Source organism: Orycteropus afer, unplaced genomic scaffold, assembly GCF_000298275.1.
Source record: "Orycteropus afer afer isolate SDZICR_OR568_19922 unplaced genomic scaffold, OryAfe1.0 scaffold00001, whole genome shotgun sequence".
Taxonomy (NCBI): domain Eukaryota; kingdom Metazoa; phylum Chordata; class Mammalia; order Tubulidentata; family Orycteropodidae; genus Orycteropus; species Orycteropus afer.
The window spans coordinates 21,371,824-21,383,307 of NW_006921588.1; the positions used below are offsets into that span (position 1 = coordinate 21,371,824).

Consider the following 11,484-nt stretch of genomic DNA (forward strand, 5'->3'; position numbering starts at 1 on the left):
CATTGTGGTAAACTGTGGTCAATGACATGAGACAAAGTATATGTGAACTGCTGTATGGAAAGTGAATTTGCTCTGTAAATCTTCACCCAAATAAAAGAAATAAATTAATTAATTAAAAAAAAAAAAAATCTTTGGAAGTATACCAAAAGAGATGAGGAAAGCCATTTAGGAGGCTTTGTAATACCCAGGGGAGAGATGGTGGTGACAGGGCAGTAGTAGTACAGATGGAGAGAAATGTAAGGAGCTGAGATACTTCGGAAGTAGAATTATCAGAACCTGATTAGTTAGATGTGGGGAGTGAAGGAGCAGAAGGCTTGAAGGACAAGTGTGGTTTCTGGTTTAGTCTCTTAAAATGTACCAGCACTGGCTCTAGGAATGTGTTCCATAACTCTCCAGAGAGACCCTCAAAAACCAATATAATACTTAAGTTGCTGCTCAGATTTTATGGCAGTTGTCACCAGTGTTTATTCTTTAGGTTGATGAGGACACTAAAAAAAAAAAAAAAAAAAAACCCACCGCCATCAAGTCAGTTCTGACTCACAATGACCCTATAGGACAGTGTAATATTTCCAAGACTCTAAATCTTTACAGACGCAGACTGCCTCATCTTCTAATGTGGAGTGGCTTGTGGGTTCGAACCACTGACCTTTTGGTTAGCAGTCAAATGCTTTACCCATTGCACCCTTAGAGCTCCACCTTGATGAGGACCAGGGAGAGCTAAATGTATACAATGCATGACAAATCATAGCCAATAGGGCAGTTGTGCATATTATCCCTGCCCAGGGCTCAAAGAGAAATCGGACTAGGCCTCTAAGCATCTTAGGCAATGCCCAATGAAAATCTGGAAACTAAACAAGATATCAAATGGGTGCCATTTCAGACAGTTGGATGGATGGCCATCAGAGACCTCCTGGATAGCTGCTCTCTGACACCATAGAAAAGCAGCTTGGAGGCTTTGCAAATAAGCAAACAAGTTCAAAGACTGATGACATTTTTCTTTTAGGAATCTCATCTTCTGTCTATGGACCTCAATGACCTTACCCATTCTCTTTATTATTTTAATGGTTGTACTGCAGAAACAAAAACAGGCATAGACAGGATATATGTGGCTGTGAAATGTACTGGTCTGAGAGGAAAGAAGTTATGTTGTTGTTACGTGCCGTCAAGTCGGACCCGACTCATAGTGACCCCTCCTTGGGTTTCTAAGGCATGTATCACTTTGGAAGTAGATTGCCCAATCTTCCTTCCAAGGAGTAGCTGGTGCATTTGAACAGCCAACCTTCTGGTTAGCAGTCATGTGCCTTAGGCACTTTGCTACCAGAGCTCTCCTAGATATTTCTTGCCTCTTGGAAATGAGAGCTGCGAAAGATACTCAAATGTGGAGACTGAGTATCAGCTTTGTCAGTGTAACCTACAGCATATTCCAACTCTGGGGAATGGCATTTTCAATGGCATTGCCCATGATTGTGTCTTCTCTGCTAATTCCTTTTTATAAACCATACTAGTATTGAGTTCTGCCTAATAATTTTGGTAACAGTTTTCTAGAGCTGTCAAAACAAAACACTACGAGTAGGTGTCTTTAAAGAACAGAGATTTACTTTCTCACAGGTTTGGAGGCTAGATGTCCAAATCAAGGTCTTGGCCACATCAATTCCTTCTGTGGGTTTTGAAAGAAGAGCTGTTCCATGCCTCTCTCGTTTTTTGGTGGCTGCTAGAAATCCTTGTTTTTTTCCTGAAGACAGATCCTCATGTGCTGTCTTCCTTCTGTGCGTAACTCCCTTTTTATAAGACACCACCCAGAAGGAAGTAGAATTAGTATTCATTCTACTCCAGTAGACTTATCTGATAACAAAAGAAAAATTCTATTTTCAAACAAGGTCACATTCAAACAAGGTCACATTCACAGAATATGTAGGGATTAGGATTTCAATATTCTTTTCTGGAAGGATATATTTCAATTCATAGAATATCATAAATAAGTGCCAAACTATTTGATCAAAAGCAAGGTTTATTCAAGAGGGAAATATATTACTATCAAAATAGTAATAAAGCTGAAAACCAGCAAAAAAAAAGAAAAAAAAAAAGAGTAAGTTCACAGCAAGGTTGAATTTCTCAGTGTTGATTCAGTGTACAGTGTTTTCAAAAAGTCTTAAAAGGCTGAATGGTAAAAATCAGTCCACTGCATTACCAATTTGGTACTAATTTACTTTTCTTCTTCCCTGTTTACAGGAGGGTGAGAGGAGGAGGGAGTGGCAGGAGAGTCCGTCCTGTCATCATCAGGGGATGCATAAGGGCAAAACAGCAACTTGGACTCCAGAGGAGGGAAGGGACTCAAGCCCTCAAACTGGCCGGCCGAAAGAAAATGGCCTGGCATGGAATGGGAAAGAGAAATACAACTGACACGGGGTTTTACAGAAGGTCTTCCCTTATCATGAAAGATGTTTGACCACGGCTGTTATTGAGACGCTCATAAATTAACAGTATTTCCCAACAAGAAGTGGTTATATTTAGAGTGAAATAAGAAAATAATCCCTTCAACTAGCTTTAAAAGAGAATGCCAAATAAATAATATATGAGACTTTACCACCTCATATTTCCCTAGTCAGAAATATAAACATATTAAGAGCCAAATATCAAGCTTTTAGCTCCGATACATTTTGCCTGAATGGAATTCTTCGGCATGGCAAACAGGCCTCCAGTTCTGTAGTAAAATCGACCCTGAGTCCAAAACCATTTTCTCATAGCCTAATTCTTTCCTACAAGTCACTAAATCACTTTATTGCAATCACCAAATGCTTTCTTATTACTTGGAATGGTACGATATACTAACTTTTTGATATATACCTTAGCTTTTCAAGATCCTATTGGAAACAAAATGAACCTTTATGGCATTTTATAATATTCCACTTCATTTATTGCTTAACAGAATTTCTATCATTAATTAAAGGGCTCTCTTTCACCCATCCCCACCAAAAATAGAAAATAAAAATAACTATTCCCCAACTGCCTATCAGAGACTAAATAAAAGTTGCTCTATCACAGCAGCAGTGATGGTGATGCCAATTTCACAGTGTGATTTGTGCACTCATTTCATTTTGAAATGACCCTGCCCTCCATCTGTCTAAGCCGAACGTCCTGCTTTTTTCAAGCCAGGACTCTGGAGCAGCATCACAAGAAACAAGGTGGCAGGCACGCAACGGCTTCCCTCCTGCCCATTTCAGCTGCCACCCTCACAGATACGTACCAACACAGAGAGGAGAACCCCAACTGATGCCTGCAGAGAGATCAGTGCCATCTGGGGGAAAGCTGAGAGGCCTTTTATTTTTAATACATTTGGGAAGCCATTTGAAGGTGAATGCTTTCATGGTGAAAACACAAATCTGCAAAACAGAGAGAGAGAGGCTGAAAGATACAAAAGGTACCTTCATGTTGCTGTGATCTGTTACCTTATGTAGCAACTTCCTAGTTGCTATCAGTATATAGCAACTAAAAATTAAAAAACTGAAGCAGTGTCCAAGGGACAAATGTCAGGCAGGCAAGCATAAAGGAGAAGCAGCAGCTCCACTCGCTGATTACTGAGCAGAACTAGCAAGCATCCCTCGATCCACATAGTTTTCTGGGTTAAAGACCCAAAAGGGGTGAGTATGGAGACTGGGTAGGAAGAAGTCTTAGAGTGCAGTTACGGGGGTCTTGCTCAACTGATCTCTCTGGGGATAGTGATTGGTCATACTTAACCTGTCTGAAATGTGTATAGTTTGTTCTTCTTGGTACTAATGCAGTAGGAAGCTCTTTGTCCAGTCTCACCCAAAAAAGACACAGCTCTAGCAGACTTATAAGCAAGTGAGAATGAATGAATATATATATATATATATATATACATACATTCAGTTGCTTTATGGTATGAACAATGAGATCCCTACTCAAGTCTCAAAAGCGTAACAGGTGACTAGGACTTACAGCACCCTCACTAGTCACTTGCTAACATCTGCTCACAGCTGTAACCCAGCCAGTAATGTACAGACTACAAGGTGGTTATTAAAATTACAAATAATATATGTAAATGGTTTTGTAGAGTACAGTACGGTTGGTATTGGCTCTGAAATTTATGTATGGAAAAGATTTATGGGCGGTAATTCTATTGAGGATGTAGCTAAAGGACTTGCAGTATCTAATTATATAGCAAAGACATGTTTTACTTGAACTACATTTATTTGGGGTGGTAGAGGGGCCAATGGACACCCTGTAAGATTATGAAAGACAACAGTTCCCATCTCCCGCCTCTCATGCCTATGACTCATGGCAGCCTCATGTGTCAGAGTCGAACTGTGCTCCACAGGGTTTTCAATGGCTGCGTATGACAGATGCTAAATATAAATACACATATGAATACAGACACATATACATATTATATATATATAGTAGCTATTATCTTGAAAAGGAGCTCTGGTAGCATAGTGCCTAAGGCACTTGACTGCTAACCAGAAGGCTGGCGGTTCAAACCCACCAGCCACTCCTTGGAAGGAAGATGGGGCATTCTACTTCCGTAGTGATACTGCCTCGGAAACCCAAGGAGGGGTCGCTATGAGTCGGGGCCGACTCGATGGCAAATAACAACAACAACAACAACAACCACCTTTCAGTCAGCATCTGAGTGCTTAACCACTGCACCATCAGTGGTAGTACCTGCATCAATAACTTCTGATACACTATCAGGGCTCCTTGGGCAGTGGAAAAATAGGGACTTCATTATTCCATGCAATTACATTGAATCACTATTTAAAAGCATACTCACACATTAGAGTGATGTGAGGATTGTAAAATTTGTGGGAGAACAAATACAATATTTCAATCAATAATTAAAGAAGTAGACAAGCAAAAGAAAACTGCTTTATTCTAGTGAGGTGAGTGGTAAATTATGCACTTTTCAAGATAACGTTGTTGTTGTTGTTATGTGCCGTCTAGTCAGACCCGACTCATAGCGACCGCTCCTTGGATTGATGAGGCAGTATCACTATTGAAGTAGACTGAAAGGTAGGCGGTTTAAACCCATCAGCTGCTCCCTGGGAGGAAAATGTGGCAGTCTTATTCCATAAAGATTTACAGCCTTGGAAACCCTATGAGGCAATTCTATCCTGTCCTATATGATCCATATGAGTTGGAATCCACTCAATAGCAACAGGTTTTCACTGCCTCACTATTAAATACAAAGAAATTTATGCAAAAACAGCCCAAGGATCAGTGACATCACTAAGGTTACTGTCACACAGTGTGGTAACTCATGGTGACATCTCTACCCACCCTTCCCATGGACTCCTTCCCCTACCAGACCATTCAGAATCTTTAGCAATGTTTACTTTATTATCAATTTTAATCACAGAATGTGATCAATATAGTTGTAAATTGCTTAAATGTAATATTTCTTAGATTATATGAATATAATTCCATGGTAATATCGCCTTGGAAACCCAAGGAGGGGTCGCTATGAGTCAGAGATGACTCCATGACACATAACAACAACAACAAAATTGTTTTCTAAAATCTTTCTCCGTTGAGTTACATTATTAGTTACAATATTCGTAACTGAGCAGAAGCCTTTTTTGATATTTCTCCTTTCCCTTTAAGTACTACTTCATTTTCAAAAAAAGTTATTGATACAGGTGCGTAACACTACTTACCACAATATTGTAGCTAAAACACCAAATCATTTCACAAAATCAGCAACTACGAAAATATTGGCAACAAGGAAAACATGAACATATGCTTATAGGCAGCAGAAGAAACCACGTGATTTAAAGCATCATTGTAATTGGATGATAATGACAGCTCTAATCAGAATGTGTAGAAAGTGCAAAAAGTAAATTACCATAGAGTTTCAGTCTTGTAGGTATATTGATACATGTAAACTGGGCTTATGAAAAATGTTTTTGTTGTTACAACTAACTACAAGGATATTTTTACAAAGAGCAATGAATTTCTGCTGATACCCTGCACAAAAATATTATAGTCATTTTGGTGTCACCCTGAAAGTTTTACCCAGTGGGTATGCAACACCCCAGTGACGCCACTACCCAGGGTAGGAACATGGAGTAGGAGTGTGGAATCTAGAACATCTATTCTAAATATTTGACAAAGAAACAAAACAAAACAAAACAAAAAACCCAGAATGATTTCTTGTATAGTTAAGCAAATCTGCATCTGTTGTTGTTATATGGTGCCTTTCAGTCGATCTTGACTCATAGAGACCCTGTAGGACAGAGTAGAACTGCATGCAAGGCTTCCTGGGTTGTATATTTTTATAGGAATGGATCTCCAGGTCTTTTCTCCTGTGGAAATGCTTGTGGGTTTGAACCACCAACCTTCTGGTTATCAGTCAAATGCCTTAGGCACTGTGCCACCAGAGCTCCTTATTGAAATCTGCATACTAAAAACCAAACTCACTGCCATCAAGATCCGACTCATAACAGCCTCTTCTTGGGTTTCCAAGGCAGTATCTCTATGGAAGTAGATTGCCCAATCTTCCTTCTGAGGGGTGGCTGGTGGGTTTGAACCACCAGCCTTCTGGTGAGCAGTCGAATGCCTTAGGCACTGCGCCACCAGAGCTGCATAGAGACCTTCAAACTAAGATTTTTTTTAGGGAAAAATAAAAAGTAAGCAAATTGGTGGTTTGTTTTTGAACTGAAAGAATAGTAATAATAATAATAATAATAATAAGTCAACGAGTCAATCTGTCTCACAGTGACCCTTTAGGACAAAATAAAATTGCCCCATAGGATTTCCAAAGCTGTAAATCTTTATGAAAGTAGACTGCCACATCTTTCTCCCACAGAAAGACTGGTGGGTTGGAACTGTTTACCTCTGAACTAGCAGCCAAGGGCTTAACCAGTGAACCATTTAACCAACACAGTGATAATAACAAAAACATCATTACAAATCTGGTAAGTATAGGCTGGATGTGATTCTCTGTTACTCTCTCTCTTTCTCTCACACACACACACACCTGGCTAATATAAGCAGGGTTAACAGATAAGTGCATTGAGAAAGCAGCACATTTTCGTCTTCCATTTTCTCCCCTGGAAAAGTTCATGCATTTCTCTCCAACATTTCTTACTAGTAGCAATCAGCTGCCAACCAAAAGGTCTTCATTTGTGTACCCCACCAGCCGCTCAGGGAAGAGAAAAAAAAAAAAAAAAAAAAAACACTTTGCGATTTGTTACCATTAAGCTTACAGCCAAGGGGGCAGTTTTAACTCTGTCCCATAGGGTCGCTGAGTCGGAATCCACTCGATGGTACACAACAGCGAATGTGAGAGGACGAGAGCAGTGCACTGAGCCAATTTATGCTGAGTTACACTTGTTGTTTATGAAATAGGGGGGCTGAAGATACTTGGAACTAAAGCGACTCTTTCCCAGTACCAGATGAGATTGATAGCACTCTCCTCTAGCAAACCTCTGGAAAGAACCAAAATACGGAGCCATGATCTCTGCACTATTCTGTTTACTTAAAGTGCCTTCAAGACACCTTCAAAAGTGAAACTAATTTGGGGAGAATCACAAGGAGACATTCCTCCTTTTCCATTCCAATTCCTTTACAAAATCAAAACGTGAAAATTACTCAAAAACGTAAAACTTCAGGCTATAAACCTCCCTGGAAAACGTAAGTGACCGAGAGGGCCCAAGGGGCACAGCCTGTAGCTCTCACTTGTGGAAAGGAGGAAATGCCTTAGTAAACCACGACTCCTCCGAGGCAGAGGATCCTTCTGCCAAAACTAAGCATTCCAGCATGCACAGCGGCTACTTCCGGACAGTGCATTCCGGGAACGAGAATTTCCGTCTTTGAATGACTGGAGGAGTTCCCTATCTTATTCTGTGACTGAAGCCTCCACAATCTGGAGTTCCATGGAGAGCAAATTTCGGAGTCTCAGCGTCAGTAACTCCAGTCTACCCCTAGCCAGAGCCTCATGGGGCGAAGTTACTTCCGGAGCAAATGTTTTAGCAGTCTTCCGTTTCCGGTTGGCTTGTTGCCGTGGTAACGAGGACGCACAACAATCTTGGCAGTTAATGGCGGGACTAAGTGGTACACAGATCCCTGATGGGGAGTTTACCACGACCGTGTACCGCCTCATACGCGATTCCCGCTACACCGAAGCCGTACAACTCCTGGGAGGAGAGCTCCAACGTTGCCCAAGGAGCCGCGCCGGCCTTTCGCTGCTGGGCTACTGCTACTACCGCCTGCAGGAGTTCGTGCTGGCGGCCGAGTGCTATGAGCAACTGGGCCAGCTGCACCCGGAACTCGAGCAGTACCGCCTGTACCAGGCCCAGGCCCTGTACAAGGCCTGCCTTTACCCAGAGGCCACCCGGGTTGCCTTCCTTCTCCTGGACAACCCCACATACCACAGTCGGGTCCTCCGGCTTCAAGCTGCAATCAAGTACAGCGAGGGCGACCTGCCCGGGGCCCGGAGCCTGGTGGAACAGTTGCTGAGTGGGGAAGGAGGGGACGACAGTGCGGGTGAGCGTGAGCCTGATAGCCAGGTCAACCTGGGTTGTTTGCTCTACAAGGAGGGGCATTATGAAGCCGCGTGTTCCAAGTTCTCTGCGGCTCTGCAGGCCTCGGGTTACCGACCTGACCTTTCCTACAACTTGGCTTTGGCTCATTACAGCAGCAGGCACTATGCCCCAGCTCTGAGACATATCGCCGACATTATTGAGCGAGGCATACGCCAGCACCCAGAGCTAGGTGTAGGCATGACCACGGAAGGCATTGATGTTCGCAGTGTTGGCAACACCTTAGTCCTTCACCAGACTGCTCTGGTGGAAGCCTTCAACCTCAAGGCAGCTATAGAATACCAGCTAAAAAACCATGAGGCAGCCCAGGAAGCCCTCACTGATATGCCACCAAGGTCAGAGGAGGAGTTAGACCCTGTGACCTTACACAACCAAGCGCTAATGAACATGGACAACAGACCTACAGAAGGATTTGAAAAGCTACAGTTTTTGCTCCAACAGAATCCCTTTCCCCCAGAGACTTTTGGCAACCTGTTGTTGCTCTACTGTAAGTATGAATATTTCGACCTGGCAGCAGATGTCCTGGCAGAAAATGCCCATTTGACTTATAAGTTCCTCACACCCTATCTCTATGACTTCTTAGATGCCATGATCACTTGCCAGACTGCTCCTGATGAGGCTTTCATTAAGCTTGATGGGTTAGCTGGGATGCTGACAGAGCACCTCCGGAAACTCACCATTCAAGTGCAGGAAGCAAGACACAATAGAGATGATGAAGCTGTCAAAAAGGCAGTAAATGAGTATGATGAGACCCTTGAGAAGTATATTCCCGTGTTGATGGCCCAAGCAAAAATCTACTGGAACCTTGAAAATTATTCAATGGTGGAAAAGATCTTCCGCAAATCTGTGGAATTCTGTAATGACCATGATGTGTGGAAGTTGAATGTGGCTCATGTTCTGTTCATGCAGGAAAACAAATACAAAGAAGCAATAGGTTTTTATGAGCCCATTGTCAAGAAGCATTATGATAACATCCTGAATGTCAGTGCTATTGTATTAGCTAACCTCTGTGTTTCATATATTATGACGAGTCAAAATGAAGAAGCTGAGGAGTTGATGAGGAAGATTGAAAAGGAGGAAGAGCAGCTCTCCTATGAAGACCCAGATAAAAAAATCTACCATTTGTGTATTGTCAACTTGGTGATAGGAACACTTTATTGTGCCAAAGGAAATTATGACTTTGGTATTTCTCGAGTTATCAAAAGCTTGGAACCTTATAATAAAAAACTGGGGACTGATACTTGGTATTATGCCAAAAGATGCTTCCTGTCTTTATTAGAAAACATGTCAAAACACACGATCATGTTACGTGACAGTGTTGTTCAAGAATGTGTCCAGTTTCTGGAACACTGTGAACTTTATGGCAGGAATATACCTGCAGTTATTGAACAACCCCTGGAAGAAGAAAGAATGCATATTGGAAAGAATACAGTCACATATGAATCGAGACAGTTAAGAGCTTTGATTTATGAGATTATTGGATGGAATATGTAGTTATGGCTGATAATGGCTTTTATCATAATGGCTTTGTTATCTATATTTGGTACTTTATTTGTATTTAGCCTTTGGCACCTTTAGATTTGTTACATGTTGACCTTTGTAAACTTTAAAAATGTAGTAAGTAGATAAACTTTTCATAATCCCACAACATGTGTATGATAAAAGAAATTTTAACCCCTAAACAATTTGTGAAAATATTAAAAACTGATAGGGGAAGCTGTGTCCAGTAGAACTTATAAGGACTTGGTTCTCCTTTTCTTTGTGCATCGCTGTATCTTGAGGAGCCCTTGTGCAATGAGTTACATCATTCAGTACTGAAACTTGTCAAGTCCAGAACCCAGTAGTTGATGTAGAGCACTTCCTGGATTTAATAGTCACTTCACGGATTCGTGATTTTACCCTCATAATTCTATTAATTTGTAATGCTTGTATTTTGCATAGATTTTAGGATGTTCTGGCAAGGTATTCTAATACAGATGTAATGCTTTACGGAAGCAAAAGTCCTTAGGTTCTAATTTTTTTTTTTTTTTAATATGTAAGATTCAATGGGAAATCTTGGGTCCTAACAGAATTATGTTGCTATGTGTAGAGACAATAAATAATTGACAGACAAATTTCCATGATTTTCTCTTGCTCCATTTGTTAATAGTTTGAAAAGATGAACAAGTTATGCACTTACTGCTTTCTTTGTTTGAAATAACTATTTCATTAGTCTTTAACTGATAAATAGCAGAGGTGCCCTTAGAACTCAGTTCTTAATTCCTAACCTTGTTTTTGCAACTTAGTATGTGTTAATGGTGGGATCTGTTTCCACCTTGTAGCCTTTGGGTAAGGGAAAAACATTCTACATGATTTCCATACCCCACCAAATATGCACATCACAGATGGAAACATCAGTCAATGGATTTTGAAGCCTCATCTGGTGGATTGATAGCACCATTTTCACATCCACAGCTCTCCCAATAGTTCTCTGGTATTCTTAGTGGGAACTCACTTACTCTGCTCAGGCATTTGGTTTCTGAATGCTACAAGAGCTTTACTATTTGCTTCTCCATCACTCACCCCTTTTCCTAAATATAACTGTTAACCTCCAGTTGACGTGGTTTAGAAGAAATCACAAGTATTACGCGGAGTCATATGAAATAGCTGATGTTGAAAGTTTCTGACCTACAAAAGCAGCAATTGATTTAGGTTCAAGTAATATTTCTACCGAAATGTAGGAATTCCTGCCTTTTTTTTTTTTTTCTTTCTCCTTCAAGGAAGAACCATTTAACCACACAAATGCCCAAATGATGTATACTCAGCATAATTCCTCTGTTGCATAACTTATTTTAATGCTAAAATTCCATCACATCTACTGGAGGTTTTAGCTCATTGTTAAGTCCATGTAGTGTTTTTACTTGGAATTGTTTGAGCTGCTACC

At 41.0% G+C, this 11,484-nt stretch overlaps 1 protein-coding gene across 1 annotated transcript; it reads left to right on the plus strand.

Moving 5' to 3' along the window:
* The first annotated feature begins 7,813 nt into the window (after nucleotides 1–7,813).
* LOC103194658 (tetratricopeptide repeat protein 30B) lies at nucleotides 7,814–10,055 on the plus strand. The gene has a single exon (XM_007938103.2). It carries the CDS (start codon nucleotides 7,896–7,898, stop codon nucleotides 10,053–10,055), a length of 2,160 nt encoding a protein of 719 aa, XP_007936294.2. The 5' UTR covers nucleotides 7,814–7,895.
* The last annotated feature ends 1,429 nt before the right edge of the window (nucleotides 10,056–11,484 follow it).